We start from the raw sequence: 22,544 nt of genomic DNA on the forward strand, positions 1-22,544 counted from the left end.
CTTTCCAGTACCTCTCAACCCTTTTCTACCCCTCTTCATTCTCACCCTCTCCTTCCCTCCTTCTCCCCTTTCTCATCCCCTCCTTCTACACTTTTCTCGTATTACACCCTTTTCCTCCATTCTGATCCTTTCTCACCACTTCCCTCCCTCTTTCCTTCCATTCTGACCCTTTCCCTCCAGTCCATTCTTCTCTCTCTCTTTCTCTTCTCCCATCCTACCTGCACTCTGAGCCCCTTCTCACCTTCTGTCTTCTCCTATTGTTCATCCCCAGTCTATGCATCAACCTCTGGTCCCCTCTTCCCAGCCCCAGCATCAGCCCCATCTCTCACCTGCCTCCCTGTCATTCCCAGCCTCTGTTTCAGACCCCTGCCCTCAACCGCCTTCCTCCAGGCCCAGCACTAGAACCCTTCTCCTACACCCATCCCTTAACAGCTGCCTTTCTCCTACACCTCCAGCCCCTGTGATAGCTGTAAGCCCCCTCCCCCAAGCCGAAGCATTAGACCTTTTTCCGAACCCTAGTATTAGCCCCCTATTACCAAATTATCATCTGACAATACCGTCCCCCTTCTGCCACCCTACCACTGCAAACATCAGTCCACTTCTGCCATCCCTAGCCCCCATGTCAGCCCTCTTGTCCTACCCCCTGCACCCATTTCAATTCCAAGCACCTGCATCAGCTCTAGAGCAATACATTGGGGATCCCTCATATACAGGGTAATAATCATTTAACTCCCCTATCCCTCCCCTCCCTATGGTGTAGCATTTCTCCCTCCCTCTCTCCCAGTGGTCCAGCATCTCTCCTAATTGTCCAGCATCTCCTTTCCTTCCTTCCACCCTGAATTCAATACCTCTAGCTCTCTTCACTCCCTCCATCCCTCCCATTGTCCAAAATACCCCATCTCTCTTAGTAACATAGTAGATGACGGCAGAAAAAGACCTGCATGGTCCATCCAGTCTGCCCAAGAAATGTGCCACTTTTTTGTGTATTCCTTACCTTGATTTGTACCTGTCTTTTTCAGGGCACAGACTGTACAGTCTGCCCAGCACTATCCCTGCCTCCCACCATCGGCTCTGGCACAGACCGTATAAGTCTGCCCAGCACTATCCCTGCCTCCCAACTACCAGCCCCGCCTCCCACTACCGGCTCTGTTATCCAGTCTCGGCTAAGCTCCTGAGGATCCATTTCTTCTGAACAGGATTCCTACCCCCATCTCTCTTCTCTCCCATTATCCACTATCTCTCCTTCCCTCCACTCCCACATACAGCACGTATTTCCCTTGCATGCCCTGTCTGTCATCTCTCCCTCCATTCTCCTCTTCCTGTCCAGATCTGGCATCTCTCCTTTTTTCTCATCCCCAACCCCTATCCCTATCTACCTTCAAATTTGGCTGTATTGCTAAAGGTCATTGGCAGTATCAGGGCTTTGCAACCTACCTCGGAACCTTCCCTAAGATGCAAATTCCTGTTTCTGCATGGGAGGGAAGTGTCAGAGGGTGGTATCTATACCCCTGACTCAGAATCTGGGTCTGCATTTGTTTGTATATGCAGATGATATCTAAATCCTATACCCTTTCTGTGCCATGGAACAACAAGAAATTATTGATGTTAATAAGACACTCAAGCTTATTACTTCTTAGCTACAATCATATAAGCTCATTCTAAATCTACATAAATCTAACCTGTTCCTTATTTCCAATCAGATAAATGTATCCCTTTCCTCTCCTATTTTTCTAGATGATACTCTGATCCCACAGGTTTAGACCACCCATATACTAGGTGTTATACTGGACTCACAACTTACCTTCCAGTCTCAGATATCCCAAGTAATACATTGTTGTTTCTATGCTTCGTCTAATAAGACCCATTCACTCATTAATTTATCCTCCAGCTCTTACTGTGTTAATCATTCTTTGATTATCAGTCAGTTGGATTATTGCAATTCTTTGTACATGGGCATAAGGATAAAAGATCACTAAAGATTACAATTTATTCAAAATACAGCTATAAAACAATATTAATGGACTCAAAAAGTTTGACCATGTTACACCTCACCATCTTAAAAAAGCCCATTGGCTGCCCATTACTCATCGGGTTAAATATAAATTGCAGTTACTAACATTTAAAATTCACATTTCTGACGAATGCTTCTATCTCGCACGATATTTAGTACCATATACCCCAACTAGAGCTGTTAGATCTGCACAACTTCTTCAACTCAGTGTACCATCTTACAGAGAGATCCACCATGAACACATTTAGGCAAGCAATTTTTTCAGTACAAGCCTCGAAAATCTGGAACTCTCTGCCAAATTATTTGAGACATTCCCAATCTCTTGATCATTTTAAAATTGATCTCAAAACATTTCTTTTCCAAGACGCCTATCCAGCTAGTCCATAAACCCATAATCTTAAAGCTCAGTGGGACTGTTGTAAGACTTGTCTTCAAGTTAGGATAACCTTTTTTTTTTTCACCTTAGCCCTTACTTTACTATCATAAAATGGCGTTCTCCCCTCTTCGCTAATGTGTAGAATATGTTTTGTCCAGAATTATCTACAGCTTTGTTCTCCCCTCTACCCTAATGTGTACAATATGTTTTGTCCGGAATTATCTACACCTTTAATTTTAGACCTTTTTCTTTTAAGTTTAGATTGTACATCACCTAGATGGAATTTCCTATGGACGGGATAGAAAATGTTAATAAACTTGAAACTTGATATTTCAAAACAGCACCATGACCAGTGGTGTGCTGGTAAATTTTTAACAACAGGCTCTCTCCCTGGTCCACCTCGGCGCCCCCCCATCCACCTCTGCGCCCCCGTCCACCTCTGCGCCCCCTCCCCCCATCCACCTCTGCGCGCCCCCCATCCACCTCTGCGCCCCCACCCCCCAAATTGCAGAGCTGGCTATATCCGGGGAGGGGCAATGCATTACTCTCTCCAGGAAAAAAAAATTAAATGATCCCAGGTTCCAATCTAATTCATGTTTAATATGGGATAAAATGCCATAAAGTAAATAAATATAAACTTTTAATGTTCAGCACCTGATTCTCAAAGTGGACATATTCCAAACACTATAATGAAAATAAAATTATTTTTTCTACCTTTGTTGTCTGGTGACTTTGTTTCTGTGATCATGCTGGCCCAGTATCTGATTCTGCTGCTCTCTATCTGTTCCCTTGACTCCATTTCCAGGGCTTCCTTTCCATTAATTTCTTTTCTTTCCTCCTTTCTTCTTCATTTCTGGGCCTCCGCAGACTTGACTGTACAGTGGATCCAGCTTCTGCCTATTTTCTCCATCCATGTGCAACTTCTCTCCTCACTTCCTTTTCCCTCATCTAATCTCCTTTCTCTATCTTCCCTCCATGTCCAGCATTTCTTCTCTCTCCCTTCCCTCCCCTCCATCCATGTCCTGAAACTCTCCTCTCTCCCCTGCCCCCTCTAGCCATCCATACCCAGCAATTGTCTTCTCTCCCCTGCCCCCCTCTACCCATCCCTGCCCAGCAATTGTCTTCTCTCCCCTGCCCCCTCTACCCATCCATGCCCAGCAATTGTCTTCTCTCCCCTGCCCCCCTCTACCCATCCATGCCCAGCAATTCTCTCCCTCCCCTCCCGCTCCCAAACATGTCCAGCGATTGTCCTCCCTCCCCTGCCCCTCCCCTCCCGCTCCCAAACATGTCCAGGGATTGTCCTTCGCCCCCACCGTCCCCTCCCGCTCCCATCCATCTTTTTTATTACCTCTCCGTTGAAGTGCGTGTTATTTAAAGCCCTGCTGCCCATCTCCAGCCTTCCCTGTTTGCTTCGATGAGTTCATTCGTCTCATTTAGTTCCTATTTTCTTTTGAAACTATCCAGTAAACAGTGAAAGAAATACGAAGTAATCACCAAAGTTTTAAATAAAAGTCAGTTTATAATTTACAGCTACCAAAACTTATAGGGTCATGGTCAGTGGTGTGCTGGACCCGGCTCGGTCCAGCTCGCAAGAGCCGCTTGTTAAATTTTGACAGCTCTTGCGAGCCGGTTGCTCATCGAAGCAAACAGGGAAGGCTGGAGATGGGCAGCAGGCTTTAAATAACGCGCGCTTCAACGGAGAGGTAATAAAAAAGATGGATGGGAGCGGGAGGGGACGGTGGGGGCGAAGGACAATCGCTGGACATGTTTGGGAGCGGGAGGGGAGGTAAGCATGGCCCGTGATGGCGCCCTCCTGCCATGCTTACCTCGTGTAATGGAGCCAGCTCGCCCCAAAGAACAACCGGCTCGCAAGAGCTGTCAAAATTTAACAAGCGGCTCTTGCGAGCCGGACCGAGCCAGCTCCAGCACACCACTGACCATGACCCTATAAGTTTTGGTAGCTGTAAATTATAAACTGACTTTTATTTAAAACTTTTGTGATTACTTCATATTTCTTTCACTGTTTACAGGATAGTTTCAAAAGAAAATAGGAACTAAATGAGACACAGGAATCCAAGGCAGTTTGACAGCCAGTTTAATCTCACAGAAATTTTTTAAAATGTGATTTCAATGAATTTAAGGAATGTTGTGCAGCACCTGATCAGTAAAAAAAAAAAATCAAAGTAGGAAAAACATTCTGAGATAGATTTTCAAAAGGTATAGGCACCTAACTTAAATCACAAGACTCCTAAACTGAGGCACTTTAAAGAGGGCAGGGCCAGGCAGAGTGGGAGAATGAAGTTAAGGACAAGGGTTTCTATCATTGTGGTCAGAGATAGATAGTATTTTTGTTCAGGTTGCAGTGTCTTTTTCAAACTCTCAATAATAACTTGTTTCAATCTTTTTAGGGCTCCATTTTCTTCCCACTCCCAGATGGAATAGGCCTGGTTTACCTTCTTCAGGGTGTGTCAGATCCTCCAAAGTCCTCAGGGAACATCATCCGTGAGATACCATGCAAGACATCATACAATGAGCTCCTTACTGTCACAAACTGGCTGAACAGGGCTCAGAGGTAAAAGAAATCAGTAGTAGAAATGACAATTGCTTGAGTGGGATTGGAGTTCTTTTGTCTACTGCCTTTGCGCCAAGGCAGGTATAAATGTGCATGTACTCTATGGTTCTAATTCTATAAAGGGGATGCTAACATTTATGTGCTGATTACATGCATAAATGATTAGATTTTTTACTCTTTCAGAAAGTACAAAGACTAGGGGACACTCAAGGAAGTTACATGGCACAAATTAAAATGAACAGGGGGAAATATTTTTCCACTCAATGAATAGTTAAGCTCTGGAACTCGTTACCAGAGGGTGTGGTAACAGTGGTTAGTGTATCTGGGTTTAAAAAAGGTTTGGACAAGTTCCTGGAGGAAAGGTTCACAGTCTGCTATTGAGATAGACATGGGGAAAGCCACTGCTTGTACCTGGGATCAGTAGCATGAATCTTGCTACTATTTGAGATTCTGTCAGGTACTTGTGACCTGAATTGGCCACTGCTGGAAGCAGGATACTGGGCTAGATGGACTATTGGTCTGACCCAGTATGGCTGTTCTTATGTTATGTTCATAGAATAGTGGCACATGTGTGCATATCTCCAGCATTTAGGCACGAGCACTTACACCAGCTCATGTCTGGCATAAGTGCTTGCACCTAAATTATAGGCATGTATAGTATTCTATAAAGGAAAGTAGGTGGACTGCTTTCCTTTATAGAATAGGCACCACATTGATGCCCTCTAGGCACCTAAACATAGGCATACTATTTTAGAATTATCCTCTGTGTGTATACTACCATATTTTATAAAATATGGTAGTGCAGTACAACTCTGCTCCAGCTCTTCCCAAACTGTGCCACCTGGGATACCTACAGGCAGTGCACATCCATCTCATTTGCACTTGTGCTTACATGAATGTATACTGCCACTCAATTTTATAAAAGGCCTTTTTCTGCATGTAAAATTTGTGCATGGCAAATCCTTTTTAAAATTACCTATCAGGCAATTTTTTTTAATTTGTGAGAAGTGTTTATCGAATAACCAAGAGGCAAATCAATGGAACAAAAACTTTAAAGTACAATAAGTAGCCATAAAGTAGAAATGTGAAACAACCCCCCTTCACCAACAGGGGTGGGCCACTTTGGAAACGCAAATGAACACAAACCAGAACTTCTAAACCTTTTTGCATTCCCTCCTACAGCCCCACTCCCCGCATTCCCCCTGTTATCCATCAGTCTGGAGACAAAGGTAAGTAATTGTCACAGAACTAATAACAATAGTGAGTCACAAAAGGTGTCCATATAGTTCCCATTTAGCAAGAGTGATGTTATGAGTAGCCAGCCAACGCTCCATATCACAGATGTACCAGAGGTTGGTCACCCATTTCACCAAAAAAGGCACTGTAGTCTGTTTCCAGTGTTCCGCCAGTCACACAGGCGACACACATGGCATGGTGAACAAACAGAGCCTGGAAGGGAGAGAGGCCCGGTGGTTTCTTAGGAAACAAAAAATGCACTGGATTCCCATTGCATTGGGTGACACATTTGTTTCGATACCTTGGGATTCGTCTTTCTATGCATTCAACGGAGTTGTATGATCTCAATGTTGCCAGACTCCTAGACTCTACTCTGGCTCATTTGTCCAACTGGAAAACGCTGCCTTTAGGGCTTCATGGGAGAATTCATTTATATAAGATTGTTGAATTTCTCAAATGGTTTTGTATGCTTCAGATGCTCCCCCTTAGGCTGCGTAGGAAGGACCTCCGTACTTTGTATAGGAGGTGTCATGAAATGCCTAACCACCTGCCTGGGGTTACCCCATGGCTACTTAGAAGGTCTATCCCCAGCACAGCTGAGGTCACCTGCCGCTTGTGCTGTACACTAGCACCTTCCTCTCACTGACTGGGTCACAACTGCCTCTAGGCGAGTCTCCCACTCTCAAATTAACCCCAGTGATTTCTAGGTTACTGGAGTCACACTCCCAGTGGTCCCACAATTCCCAGAAAGCACTCACAGACCCAACACACTAACTGCTAGGATTCTTTATCAGTCCAGACAGGCAGGGCGAACAAACGATTGTTTATTCTCATAAAAATATTGAACAGTGGACAGAAAAAGTGCAATCAGCAAACAGTAACAAGTAACTAAAAAATGGATCAATTATAACACTAAATAAACATTTGTTTACTAAAGTACCTGTGGAGATCAGGGCATATAGTTATCAGCTGCTCTGCCACTATGTCTCTACTCTAGATAGGGCTGCCCTGGTGGATTGGGTACATTCATTTTTCACACTGGATGATAGGGATCGATTTTCGGTCTCCTCCCTACACCAGACGTTGCTCTGTGTCATCCCTCCCATTCAGTATCAACCAGTTTTGGCCCGCTGGGCAGAGGACTTACATAGATCACCAGATTCTTTAGATCTGGCATTCTGGTGGCTCGCATCCCACATCTCACATCTCACACGGACGGCTGATTTACAGGAGTGTCAGTTCAAAACACTATATGGAGCTTATATTTCTCAAACTCAACTGTTTCACATGAGTGGCATTAATACTCCACTTTGTCTAAAATGTTCATCCCATCACAACTCTTTTTTTCATGCCTTTTGGGACTGTTTAGTGATTCGCCACTTTTGGTCTCATTTGGTCCATTATTTAAAAGGAGTGCTGAACTCGGCCATTCCACTCTTGGTGGCTGGTTTCTTACTAGATAAATATGAGGCATTTCCCTTTCAGATGGGAGGGTTTCGCTGTTTTCTTCGCTCTGTTGCGTAAGAAGTCCATTCTTAGGGTGTGGACTATACCAGATCCCCCATCTTATTGGGATTGGCAGAGTTTGTTACATCAACATTTGTTATGGAAGTGTAGAGGGGCTGGGACGTCTTTCAGGTGTAAAAAGAGCTTCTTGAAAATCTGGGAACCATATATTTTTTTGCTTTCCCCTAGAGCTTGTAGTTTTGCCTTAAATACTTTACAGAGATCTCAGTTGGGTCTATCTGCAGGAGTTGAGAGGTTTTTTTTATGGTCTCCCAATAATTAAGGGGTACATGGTTTGGTTTTTCATTAGTTTTGTATGAGTTACCTTGAACTTGCTGTTGCACTGGGTGGTCATCAGCAGGGCTGGTCAAACCCGGTAAGTGGGGTAAGCACCGCAGGGGGAGCCTGCCTTCAAGGGCGCCACCATACCGCACCGCCCTTGGTGCTTTAAATCTTTAATTTACCTCAGTTCCAGCAGCCGCATCATTTGAAAGCCCTGCCCTGTCTCTAGCCTTCCCTCCCTTCGTGAGTTCATTCCGCAGTCCCGCCTTCTGACGTCATTTCCTTGAGTGCGAGACTCTGAGGGAACGAACTCACGAAGGGAAGGAAGGCTAGAGACAGTGCAGGGCTTTCAAATGACGTGGCTGCTGGAACGGAGGTAAATTAAAGATTTAAAGTACCAAGGGCGGCTCGGTATGGCGGGGGATGGGGCGAAGGAGAATCGCTGGACAGGGGCAGGGTGGGAGAAGAGAGAAAGGAGATCAGGGGGGCGCCAACTCATAGTCTGCTGGGGGGCGCCAGAGACCCTAGGACCGGCCCTGGTCATCAGAGTCCAGACCCCACAGAGTTGTATTGGGGGTTCTTGGAAGGGTTTGGGATGGGAGATAAGTACATAAGCATTGCCATACTGGGACAGACTGAAGGTCTATGAAGCCCAGCATCCTGTTTCCAACAGAGGCCAAACCAGGTTGCAAGTACCTGGCAAGATCCCAAAACAGTAGAATATATTTTATGCTGCTTATCCTAGAAATAAGCAGTGGATTTTCCCCAAGTTCATTTTTTTTTTAGTTCAATCATTAAACGCATCCAATACATAACAAAACAACATAAACATACACCAAGGAACAGTTACCGTTTTCAGTAGAATCCGCACCATCACAACATATTATCCCCCCATTTCCCCACCCCCTCCCATAATCCTATTCAACTTTGAACATGAAAACTTATCCTGGCGGCCTCCCAATTTAACAACACTCTACTTTATGGATACATAGTAACATAGTAGATGACGGCAGAAAAAGACCTGCACGGTCCATCTAGTCTGTCCACGATAAACTCATATGTGTATACCTTACCTTGATTTGTACCTGTCTTTTTCAGGGCACAGACCGTATTAGTCTGTCCAGCAGTATTTTCCGCCTCCCAACCACCAGTCCCGCCTCCCATCACTGGCTCCGGCACAGACCCCGTATAAGTCTGCCCTCCCCCATCCTAGCCTCTCAACCACCAACCCATCTTCCCCCCGCCACCCAATTTCAGCTAAGCTTCTGTGTATCCATTCCTTCTGCACAGGTTTCCTTTATGCCTGTCCCATGCATGTTTGAATTCCGTTACTGTTTTCATCTCCACCACCTCCCGCAGGAGGGCATTCCAAGCGTTCACCACCCTCTCTGTGAAGAAATACTTCCTGACATCTTTCCTGAGTCTGCCCCCCTTCAATCTCATTTCATGTCCTCTCGTTCTACCGCCTTCCCATCTCCGGAAAAGATTCGTTTGCGGATTAATACCTTTCAAATATTTGAACGTCTGTATCATATCACCCCTGTTCCTCCTTTCCTCCAGAGTATACATGTTCAGGTCAGCAAGTCTCTCTTCATACGTCTTGGAACGCAACTCCCATACCATCCTCGTAGCTTTTCTTTGCACCGCTTCCATTTTTTTAACATCCTTCGCAAGGTACGGCCTCCAAAACTGAACACAATACTCCAGGTGGGGCCTCACCAACGTCTTATACAGGGGCATTAAAACCTCCTTTCTTCTGCTGGTCACACCTCTCTCTATACAGCCTAGCAACCTTCTCGCTACGGCCACCGCCTTGTCGCACTGTTTCATCGCCTTCAGGTCCTCAGATACTATCACCCCAAGATCCCTCTCCCCGTCCGTGTCTATCAGGCTCTCCCCACCTAACACATACGCCTCCCTTGGATTTCTACTCCCTAAGTGCATCACTTTGCATTTCTTCGCATTGAATTTTAATTGCCAAACGTTAGACCATTTTTCCAGCTTCTTCAGATCTTTTTTCATGTTTTCCACTCCCTCCGGGGTGTCCACTCTGTTGCAAATCTTGGTGTCATCCGCAAAAAGGCAAATATACACCTCCAGTCCGGCAGCAGAGTAACCAAACTCTAGAGGCCCACTGAGCGTCTTTGCTCTTATGACCCCCAGTGGGCATTCAGTATCTCCAGCAAACATGAGTCACTGTTCTTTGATCCAAGGTCTCTCAGCGGGACATCCGGGCCACTGTCAATGTCATGCCCATCCAGAGATCAGGGAGCAGCCCCCCACCCCCAAATAGATGGGAGGGGCGCGCCCGACCAACAGTTAGGATACCCTCTTTGGGGAAGGCCGCCTCATGACTGCACCTACATATCCATCCAATGACGACCAGGATTACACTGCAAAGCATAATGAACATATATCCTGCCCTACCTCCCTAAACCCATTGGGCTAATATGATTTGAGAAAGCTAATGAAAAGCCCACAACCACTACCGATTGCTAATGCCCAAATCTAACCCCCTCCCTTCTAAACCCTCCCTCTTCAAACACCCCAGCTCCCCTATTTCTCCACCCCCCCCCCCCGGGTTTCCATGGTGTACCAATCAACAATTCAGGACTCTGCTGCGTACCACTAGGGTCAAAGAATCCCAAAAGGGTGCCCACCGCCTACAAAAAGCATCCCCCTTTGCTGAGGCTAAATCTCCCACCCCCCTACGTTCCAATGCACATAAAGAAATCATCCTGGACCTCCATTGTTGAAAAGTTGGGGGTTCTGCCACTATCCATTGATGGAGTATGACTTTCTTACCCATGAGAACCACCCGCTTCAAGAAGGGCTTAAGCCCCACTACCCCTGGCGCCGATAGCTTGAAAAGATCAAACAGCTGAGAGGCCTGGGGCGTCCAGGTCACTCCCCAGAGAGCCGACACATGCCTAGATACTCGCCTCCAAAACTCCAGGACGCATGGGCACTGCCAGAACATGTGTCCAAGGCCCGCCGGGGAGCAAGCACACTTCGCACAGGCGTCATCTGCCCGCATTGCTGCCCTCATCGCCCTGTGTGGAGAAAAATACATACACATTACAAACTTGTAAACATAGTAAATGACAGCAGAAAAAGACCTGCATGGTCCATCCAGTCTGCCCAACAAGACAAACTCATATGTGCTACTTTTTGTGTATACCCTACTTTGATTTGTACCTGTCCTCTTCAGGGCACAGACCGTATAAGTCTGCCCAGCACTATCCCCGCCTCCCAACCACCAGCCCCGCCTCCCACCACCGGCTCTGGCACAGACCGTATAAGTCTGCCCAGCACTAACCCCGCCTCCCGCCACCGGCTCTGCCACCCAATCTCGGCTAAGCTCCTTAGGATCCATTTCTTCTGAACAGGATTCCTTTATGTTTATCCCACGCGTGTTTGAATTCTGTTACCGTTTTCATTTCCACCACTTCCCGCGGGAGGGCATTCCAAGCATCCACTACTCTTCTCCGTGAAAAAATACTTCCTGACATTTTTCTTGAGTCTGCCTCCCTTCAATCTCATTTCATGTCCTCTCGTTCTACCGCCTTTGCACCTCCGGAAAAGGTTCATTTGCGGATTAATACTTTTCAAATATTTGAACGTCTGTATCATATCACCCCTGTTTCTCCTTTCTTCCAGAGTATACATGTTCAGGTCATCAAGTCTCTCCTCATACGTCTTGTAACGCAAATCCCTTACCATTCTCGGAGCTTTTCTTTGCACCGCTTCAATTCTTTTTACATCCTTCGCAAGGTACGGCCTCCAAAACTGAACACAATACTCTAGGTGGGGCCTCACCAACGACTTATACAGGGGCATCAACACCCCCTTTCTTCTGCTGGTCACACATCTCTCTATACAGCCTAACAACCTTCTAGCTACGGCCACCACCTTGTCACACTGTTTCGTCGCCTTCAGATCCTCAGATACTATCACCCCAAGATCCCTCTCCCCGTCCGTACCTATCAGATTCTCCCCGCCTAACACATACATCTCCCGAGGGTTTCTATTCCCTAAGTGCATCACTTTGCATTTCTTCGCATTGAATTTTAATTGCCAAACCTTAGACCATTCTTCTAGCTTCCTCAGATCCTTTTTCATGTTTTCCACTCCCTCCCGGGTGTCCACTCTGTTGCAGATCTTAGTATCATCCGCAAATAGGCAAACTTTACCTTCTAACCCTTCAGCAATGTCACTCACAAATATATTGAACAGAATCGGTCCCAGCACCGATCCCTGAGGCACACCACTACTCACCTTTCCCTCCTCCGAGTGAATTCCATTCACCACCACCCTCTGGCTTCTGTCCGTCAACCAGTTCCTAATCCAGTTCACCACTTCGGGTCCTATCTTCAGCCCTTCCAGTTTATTTAAGAGCCTCCTGTGGGGAACCGTGTCAAAAGCTTTGCTGAAATCTAAGTAGATTACGTCCATAGCTCGTCCCTGATTCAATTCTCCTGTCACCCAATCAAAGAACTCAATGAGATTCGTTTGGCACGATTTCCCTTTGGTAAAACCATGTTGTCTCGGATCTTGCAACTTATTGGCTTCCAGGAAATTCACTATCCTTTCCTTCAGCATCGCTTCCATTACTTTTCCAATAACCGAAGTGAGGCTTACCGGCCTGTAGTTTCCAGCTTCTTCCCTATCACCACTCTTGTGAAGAGGGACCACCTCCGCCGTTCTCCAATCCTTCGGAACCTCTCCTGTCTGCAAGGATATGTTAAACAAATCTATAAGAGGACCCACCAGAACCTCTCTGAGCTCCCTCAATATACTGGGGTGGATCCCATCCGGTCCCATGGCTTTATCCACCTTTAGCTTTTCAAGCTGTTCATACACATTCTCTTCCATGAACGGTGCTCTATCCACTTCAATCTCATTTGTACTTTTTGCAGTCCATCGCGGTCCTTCTCCCGGATTTTCTTCTGTGAAAACAGAACAAAAGTATCTATTTAGCAAATTTGCTTTTTCTTCATCATTATCCACATAGCGGTTCACAGTATCTTTTAGTCTCACAATTCCCTTTTTAGTCATTCTCCTTTCACTTACAGTGGTGGAAATAAGTATTTGATCCCTTGCTGATTTTGTAAGTGTGCCCACTGACAAAGACATGAGCAGCCCATAATTGAAGGGTAGGTTATTGGTAACAGTGAGAGATAGCACATCACAAATTAAATCCGGAAAATCACATTGTGGAAAGTATATGAATTTATTTGCATTCTGCAGAGGGAAATAAGTATTTGATCCCCCACCAACCAGTAAGAGATCTGGCCCCTACAGACCAGGTAGATGCTCCAAATCAACTCGTTACCTGCATGACAGACAGCTGTCGGCAATGGTCACCTGTATGAAAGACACCTGTCCACAGACTCAGTGAATCAGTCAGACTCTAACCTCTACAAAATGGCCAAGAGCAAGGAGCTGTCTAAGGATGTCAGGGACAAGATCATACACCTGCACAAGGCTGGAATGGGCTACAAAACCATCAGTAAGACGCTGGGCGAGAAGGAGACAACTGTTGGTGCCATAGTAAGAAAATGGAAGAAGTACAAAATGACTGTCAATCGACAAAGATCTGGGGCTCCACGCAAAATCTCACCTCGTGGGGTATCCTTGATCATGAGGAAGGTTAGAAATCAGCCTAGAACTACAAGGGGGGAACTTGTCAATGATCTCAAGGCAGCTGGGACCACTGTCACCACGAAAACCATTGGTAACACATTACGACATAACGGATTGCAATCCTGCAGTGCCCGCAAGGTCCCCCTGCTCCGGAAGGCACATGTGACGGCCCGTCTGAAGTTTGCCAGTGAACACCTGGATGATGCCGAGAGTGATTGGGAGAAGGTGCTGTGGTCAGATGAGACAAAAATTGAGCTCTTTGGCATGAACTCAACTCGCCGTGTTTGGAGGAAGAGAAATGCTGCCTATGACCCAAAGAACACCGTCCCCACTGTCAAGCATGGAGGTGGAAATGTTATGTTTTGGGGGTGTTTCTCTGCTAAGGGCACAGGACTACTTCACCGCATCAATGGGAGAATGGATGGGGCCATGTACCGTACAATTCTGAGTGACAACCTCCTTCCCTCCGCCAGGGCCTTAAAAATGGGTCGTGGCTGGGTCTTCCAGCACGACAATGACCCAAAACATACAGCCAAGGCAACAAAGGAGTGGCTCAGGAAGAAGCACATTAGGGTCATGGAGTGGCCTAGCCAGTCACCAGACCTTAATCCCATTGAAAACTTATGGAGGGAGCTGAAGCTGCGAGTTGCCAAGCGACAGCCCAGAACTCTTAATGATTTAGAGATGATCTGCAAAGAGGAGTGGACCAAAATTCCTCCTGACATGTGTGCAAACCTCATCATCAACTACAGAAGACGTCTGACCGCTGTGCTTGCCAACAAGGGTTTTGCCACCAAGTATTAGGTCTTGTTTGCCAGAGGGATTAAATACTTATTTCCCTCTGCAGAATGCAAATAAATTCATATACTTTCCACAATGTGATTTTCCGGATTTAATTTGTGATGTGCTATCTCTCACTGTTACCAATAACCTACCCTTCAATTATGGGCTGCTCATGTCTTTGTCAGTGGGCATACTTACAAAATCAGCAAGGGATCAAATACTTATTTCCACCACTGTATATACCTGAAGAAATTTTTGTCACCCCTCCTTACATTTCTAGCCATTTGTTCTTCCGCTTGCGCTTTCGCCAGATGTATCTCTCTCTTGGCTTCTTTCAGTTTCATCCTGTATTCCTCCTTGTGTTCCTTTTCTTTAGTTTTTGTGTATTTCTGGAACGCCAACTCTTTAGCCTTTATTTTCTCAGCCACTTGCTTGGAGAACCATATTGGTTTCCTTTTTCTCTTGCTTTTATTTACTTTCCTTACATAAAGGTTCGTGGCCCTATTTATAGCTTTTTTCAGCCTGGACCACTGTCCTTCCACTTCTCGTATTTCCTCCCAGCCCATCATCTCCTTCCTCAGGTATTCCCCCATTTTACTAAAGTCAGCACGCTTGAAATCCAGAACTTTGAGTTTTGAGTGGCCGCTCTCCACTTTAGCTGTAATATCAAACCAAACCGTTTGATGGTCACTGCTGCCCAGGTGGGCACCCACTCAGATATTTGACACGCTATCCCCATTTGTGAGCACCAGATCCAGTGTCGCTCCCTCCCTCGTGGGTTCCGTCACCATTTGTCTGAGCAAACCGCTTTGTAAAGCATCCACGATTTCTCTACTTCTTTCCGATTCTGCAGACGGAACCTTCCAATCTACATCCGGCAGATTGAAATCTCCCAGCAACAGCACCTCTCTCTTGTTTCCCAACTTTTGAATATCTGCGATCAGGTCTTTATCTAGTTCCTCCAATTGTTTCGGAGGTCTGTAGACAACACCCACGTGTATAGAGGTTCTATCCTCTCTTTTTAAGGTGATCCATATCACTTCTTCCTTTCCCCAGGTCCCTGTCATTTTGGTCGCCGTGATATCATTTCTCACATATAGAGCTACTCCTCCACCTTTACGACTCTCTCTATCCTTCCTAAACAGATTATAGCCTGGTATGTTTGCATCCCATTCATGCGAACCATTTAGCCACGTCTCCGTGATTGCAACAATGTCTAAGTCTGCCTCCAACATCAGGGCTTGAAGGTCATGAACTTTATTGCTTAGACTGCGAGCATTTGTGGCCATCGCTTTCCATGTACATTTCCTGGTATGTGCTTCAACATTTGTGATTTGGGGTTGTCTTTTCTCTTTGGGTACCTTCATATCCTTTTGTTCCAACTTCATTTCTTTCTCTTCTGCCTCAGTTCTATTTTCAGGATCATCACCACGCTGTAATGGAGCAAAAGAATTCTGTAGGGGCAACACTTGTGAGGGCGGATGCCTCTGGTGCACATAGTGAAGTCTGCCTGAGCCTATTGTGAACCATCTATTCCTAGGTGGTTTTATCCTTGGAGGCAGTGGTGTGAATTTGGCTTGATTCTGTGCTGCATGGTTTTGTGTACTTAGAAGCTGCTTTAAGTGCATCTAATTCCTGTTTTACCTTACTGAGCTCCTGTTTTAAACTAGCAAGCTGATGACAGACAGGACAAGCCTTAAGTCTCCAGATAATTGGCCTTGAAACTGAAACACCACAATTATTACAGAGAATAAAAGTCATCCTGTTTGTTGGAATGGGAATGAACAGGTATGCTATGATGGGGTTAATACTGTGCAAGATTAACTTTACTCCTCAGCCATACATAGGCAACCAGAGGCAGTTGTAATTTGGGTGGAGTTAATTTGCAATAAGTAGAATAGTTAGAAAATTTATTTAGGAAGTGTCAGTCTTGGGGTGGGAGGGGGGGGGCTTAAAGTTTAAAACCTGTGGAATGTGTTTGTTTTAAAACCTATTTCCAGGAAAGGAAAAATGTTAATACTTGCTAAGAGTTTTGAAATCTGAAATCACCTTTTCAGATTTACAGATATCAATAAACCAGTTAGAAACAACAACAATCAAATCACAACAGGCAGAGCAGATTAAACAGAGCACACTATATTGCAGATTAAAACAGAGCACACTATAGGCAGAGTAGAATGAAAGTCAGATCACACTATTTTCAGCGCCAAGAGGTTTTTCTTTTCTTTTTTTTCTTTTTTTTTTTAGGAAAGATAGAAATGCAGTGACAATGATAGACAAGGAAAGAAGGAAGAGATGCCCAGAGAAAACACAGCCAAAGGATAGGGATAACCAGGGATTTAGCCAGCACAAGTCTTAGCTGTGTGAGTTTCCTTCAGCCAGGAGATAAGACCATGAGGCTGCTCAGTTTAGCCCCTCCTAAGCAATTAAAATGTCTGCAGAAGGACCAGGTGAGAATGGGGTGGGGGGTAGGGGAGCACACTGTTAGGAAAGGAAAAAAGTTCTAATACTTGCTAGCAGTTTTGAAATCTGAAATCTCCTTTTCAGATTTACAGATATCAATAAACCAGTTAGAAACAACAACAATCAAATCACAACAGGCAGAGCAGATTAAACAGAGCACACTATATTGCAGATTAAAACAGAGCACACTATAGGCAGAGTAGAATGAAACAGCAGAGCAGAATGAAAGTCAGATCACACTATTTTCAGAGCCAAGAGGTTTTTTTTTCCCTTTTTTTTTTTTTTTTAGGAAAGATAGAAATGCAGTGACAATGATAGACAAGGAAAGAAGGAAGGGATGCCCAGAGAAAACACAGCCAAAGGATAGGGATAACCAGGAGATTTAGCCAGCACAAGTCTTAGCTGTGTGAGTTTCCTTCCAGTGTTGCCAGGTGGAAAATTTTTTTCCCACCCAATCCAGAGTAAAAACCGCCCAAAACCCGCCCAAACTCAAACCCCGCCCCTGACACCCCCACCCCCGCATCATCAACCCCGCCCCCGCCGTCACCGGCCCCGCCTCCCCCGTCACCGGCCCCGCCTCCCCCGTCATCGGCCCCGCCCAAAATGTCACTAACCCCGCCCAAAACGTCCCCAACCCCGCCCCCCCCCGCGGCCGAAAAAAAACGCCCGAAAAACCGCGGAAAAGAAGAAAAAGAAGCCCAAAAAACCGCGACCCGCCGCAGGCAAAAATTTCCCGCGGCGGGTCGTGGAAAACCGCCCAATTGGGCGGGAAAACCGCCCACCTGGCAACACTGTTTCCTTCAGCCAGGAGGTAAGACCATGAGGCTGCTCAGTTTAGCCCCTCCTAAGCAATTAAAATGTCTGCAGAAGGACCAGGTGAGAATGGGGTGGGGGAGGGGGAGCACACTGTTAAGAAAGGAAAAAAGTTCTAATACTTGCTAGCAGTTTTGAAATCTGAAATCTCCTTTTCAGATTTACAGATATCAATAAACCAGTTAGAAACAACAACAATCAAATCACAACAGGCAGAGCAGATTAAACAGAGCACACTATATTGCAGATTAAAACAGAGCACACTATAGGCAGAGTAGAATGAAACAGCAGAGCAGAATGAAAGTCAGATCACACTATTTTCAGAGCCAAGAGGTTTTTTTTTCCCTTTTTTTTTTTTTTTTAGGAAAGATAGAAATGCAGTGACAATGATAGACAAGGAAAGAAGGAAGGGATGCCCAGAGAAAACACAGCCAAAGGATAGGGATAACCAGGAGATTTAGCCAGCACAAGTCTTAGCTGTGTGAGTTTCCTTCCAGTGTTGCCAGGTGGAAAATTTTTTTCCCACCCAATCCAGAGTAAAAACCGCCCAAAACCCGCCCAAACTCAAACCCCGCCCCTGACACCCCCACCCCCGCATCATCAACCCCGCCCCCGCCGTCACCGGCCCCGCCTCCCCCGTCACCGGCCCCGCCTCCCCCGTCATCGGCCCCGCCCAAAATGTCACTAACCCCGCCCAAAACGTCACTAACCCCGCCCCCCCCGCGGCCGAAAAAAACGCCCGAAAAACCGCGGAAAAGAAGAAAAAGAAGCCCAAAAAACCGCGACCCGCCGCAGGCAAAAATTTCCCGCGGCGGGTCGTGGAAAACCGCCCAATTGGGCGGGAAAACCGCCCACCTGGCAACACTGTTTCCTTCAGCCAGGAGGTAAGACCATGAGGCTGCTCAGTTTAGCCCCTCCTAAGCAATTAAAATGTCTGCAGAAGGACCAGGTGAGAATGGGGTGGGGGAGGGGGAGCACACTGTTAAGAAAGGAAAAAAGTTCTAATACTTGCTAGCAGTTTTGAAATCTGAAATCTCCTTTTCAGATTTACAGATATCAATAAACCAGTTAGAAACAACAACAATCAAATCACAATAGGCAGAGCAGATTAAACAGAGCACACTATATTGCAGATTAAAACAGAGCACACTATAGGCAGAGTAGAATGAAACAGCAGAGCAGAATGAAAGTCAGATCACACTATTTTCAGAGTAAAGGGTTTCTCTCAGCGTCACACTCTCTGTCACCCTGGGAATATTCAACACATAGGTCTTTAATTGTTCCCCCTGAAGCTTCAGGGATAACTCCTCTGCCTCCCCAGGCCACAAATTGAGCTGAGCTCGAACCTGAAGGGAAATCGGGATTACCCTGCAACGGTAATAAGGGAGAAAACCTCGAAGAGAGCCCAAAGAAGCGACACACCCATCTCCACGCCCGTCGCAATGGTAAAAACAAAGCCGCGTAAGGCTCCGGTGCCCGATACTCACAAGGCTGCACATGTAACCACGCACTGAAATGTTTTGGCTTCAACAACAACTGTTCCTCCCCCGAAAGGGTAAAATGGTTCATACCTCTAAACCAATCAGAGATGTGTCTCATGTTCCCCGCAATAGACAACAACTTAACATTTAGTAAACCCCAACACCCCTGGCCCTTTGGTCGATAAAGCTGTGATGCCGCCATCCACAACCGCTTCCCCTGCCAAATGCAGCACGCCACCAACCGAGTCACTAGTCTCTCATTCTTCTGGCTAAGCAGTATAGGCACCATTTGTAAGATATAGGTCCACTTGGGCACCAATACCATATTGTACAGTGCCACTCTGCCCAAGGCCGACAACGGCAAAGATTGCCATACCCTAAGAGAAGTCCTCGTACTATCACGCAAGGGCTCAACATTCAACTCATAAAGCTGAGCTAGGTCCCCCAGAATCCACACCCCCAAGTATTTTAATGGACCCGGCGTCCAGGACAGTGGAAACTCCCCCTCCCACTGGTCTCGTATGTGCTCCTGGATCGGGAACGCGACTGATTTTTGTAGGTTAAGAGTAAAGCCAGAGAAATAGCTAAACTCTTCGATTTCACTAAGAAGGGCGGGGATCAACTGCTGCGGCTTTGTCAAGGGCACTAATATATCATCTGCAAAAGCTAATGTTTTCATTGAGAACGAGGAAAAGTCCACACCGAAGACATCCGCATCGCTCTGGATATATCGTAGTAGGGGCTCCAGGTATAAAAGAAACAATAACCCTCCATTGCCCCATGTAAGCCGCATTGAGCCTGCCATGAGTGGGAAAGCGCGGGGTACAAATGTAACAAAAAAAAAAAAAAAATAGCAGGGACAGGGGACATCCCTGCCGAGTACCACAAGACACTGCAAAAGGGGCCGAACGCGTTCCATTCACCACCAAAGACGTGCCAGGCTTCTCATAAAGCACCTCCACTGCCTTTCTAAACCATCCGGTAAGCCCAATAAAATCTAACACCGCAAACAGATAATCCCAGCACACCTTGTCAAACGCCTTCTCTGCATCTATGCTGACCAGAAGCAGAGGCTCATTGACAGCATGACTCCAGGCAATAGCAAGACATACCTTCCTCACATTCAAGCCGCGCTAACAACCTACCCGATTTGTTCCCAAACCGGTGAAACCTAAAAGAATGGTAAAATAGATGCTTTTTAGTGCGTTCATGTATCAGTGCATTTAAAGCCACCAAGGCAGATAACATCTGTTCTCGATTCTGCGCTGAAGGGACTGCCAAATGTGCGCGTTTGGCCTCCTTATATACCCGCTCCAACCGGACAAGTCCCTGTGAGAGCCGCCTGGAACAAGCACACATATAGGCTATAATATCCCCACGCAACACGGCCTTAGCCATTTCCCAATATAACCTTGCATCTGAAGTATGGCAGGCACTCGCATCGGCAAATAGAGACCACCTTTTCTGCAGATATTCCTTGAAATTATCATCCTCCACCAAGTATGAGGGGAATCTCCACAGCCGCTGTCTCAGCCTCGCCTCCCCCAAATCCATATCCACCCAAATTAATGTGTGGCCCGAGACCTCCATAGGGCCAATCTCCGACTGCACTACCTGTGAGAAAAGGGGGGCAGACACCAATATATAATCCAATCGGGACCACGTGCCGTGCGCCCGTGATAAATGTGTGTAGTCACGCGTGCTAGGGTTGCACAACCGCCACGGGTCCACCAAGTTTAGGGCCTGGCACAAGTAGGGTAAACCCTTCCCTCCTCCCGTTACTGTCCCCGTGTTCTGTGCTGAACGATCCTGATGCGCATCTAACACCTGGTTGAAATCTCCCACCACAACCCAAGGCACCTCTGCATGCTGTATTCCTAGGCGCACTAAGTGTTGAAAGAACGAGTGATCGTACACATTGGGTCCGTAAGCATTTAAAAGATAAAAATCCTGCCCCATAACGTTCATCCGCAACAGAATGTAACGTCCATTACCGTCACTCTCCACCACTTGAACGTGGCTTTGCAAGCTCTTGTGTACCAATACCGCCATTCCCCCCTTTTTTCCCTTGGCTGACGCAAAAAAGCAGTCCCTCACCCAACGCTGCTTTAACTTTAAATGTTTTACATCAGATAATTTGGTTTCTTGTAAACAGGCCAGGGAGACATTGTGACGCTGGAGGGCAGCTAATATTTTTGTATGTTTGATAGGAGAGGTGATGCCACACACATTCCAAGAAATAATTCTGGGCACCGGCAACTTAGCCAGGGTCCCTGATCTTTACTCTAATCAAGACCCACACACTCAAAGGGCCAAAGACTCCCGAGCGCCCAGCCCTCACCCCAGAGTCTACAACCCCAAGATAGTCCCTGAGGATCACTCCCATCCCAGCAGCACAACCACCAGCACTCCACTCCCCGTTGGACATTGTGGAATACCCGAAACCTAACCCCCCTTCCCCCTTCCCCCCTCCCAGTTCCCTGCCTCCCGCCCCCCCCCCCTCTCCTCCAGCTCCCAGAACCATTCTTCTCCATGTCACCACAGAGAAGCCTGTCTGTGATCACGCAATAACACCTTGAGAAGTCCCATCCTTACTCAGAACAGATTCTTGCCCCTATCCACTCCTTAAACGCACTAGCCCTGTCATGTACTCACCCTCACACACACACCTCGCCAGTGCCCCCCCTCCACTCCCTCCACTCCCCCCCTTTTAAACCATACACACACTTTGCCAAGGCCTAGTCCCTACGCCACCTTCCGCCCACCCGCCATCCACACTAGTTGTCCCCCACAACCCCCAACTATTCGCCCCTCCACATCTCACTCATACCCCACCCCTACTCCCCTCCCCACAGATCACACTACACACATTCTTAACAATAATACCTGACATAACAGTTTCGTTTCTACCCTATAGAACTGACAGATTTTCTGTTCTTTAAACACAGTCAAAACTGAAGCTTTGAAATAACAGGTACTTAATAAGTAAACACATTTTTACTCTTCCCCAGAGCCATGAAACTAACTGAGAGGGGAAGGGGGGCTTGAAGTCTTGCAAGTTTAAGGCTTCACAATATTTTGTAAGTTTCCCCTTGCGCATCCCCAGGCACTCCCCCTCCTCTTTCTTTCCCTTTCCCCGAGCAAATCAATTACTTAAATCTGTGGCATGTCAAAAATAACTCTAACAAACATAGTCTCAGTATTGTCCAGATAAATATCCAGCCCCATTACCAACAACTCTCCAAGGGCAATGCGCTCCACCGCCAGCCTCTAATCACTGTCATGTCCTCACCAAGCTCAATCACCTGCCGCTTGCTGCTCAGGAACTCCGTTGAGCCAGGCCATCTCGCTCCCTGGTGCCTCATGTGAGCGCCA

The 22,544-nt window shown here is 46.5% G+C and overlaps 1 protein-coding gene across 1 annotated transcript in view; it reads left to right on the forward strand.

Annotated features, from left to right (window-relative positions):
* HYDIN (HYDIN axonemal central pair apparatus protein) overlaps positions 1–22,544 on the forward strand; it is a 2,443,906-nt gene that overhangs the window by 2,358,308 nt on the left and 63,054 nt on the right. Inside the window, exon 105 of the mRNA XM_030205004.1 lies at positions 4,796–4,959. Within this exon, the coding sequence (XP_030060864.1) occupies positions 4,796–4,959 (164 nt within the window). The remainder of the gene's footprint in view (positions 1–4,795; positions 4,960–22,544) is intronic.

This window comes from Microcaecilia unicolor, chromosome 5, assembly GCF_901765095.1.
Source record: "Microcaecilia unicolor chromosome 5, aMicUni1.1, whole genome shotgun sequence".
Taxonomy (NCBI): Eukaryota; Metazoa; Chordata; class Amphibia; order Gymnophiona; family Siphonopidae; genus Microcaecilia; species Microcaecilia unicolor.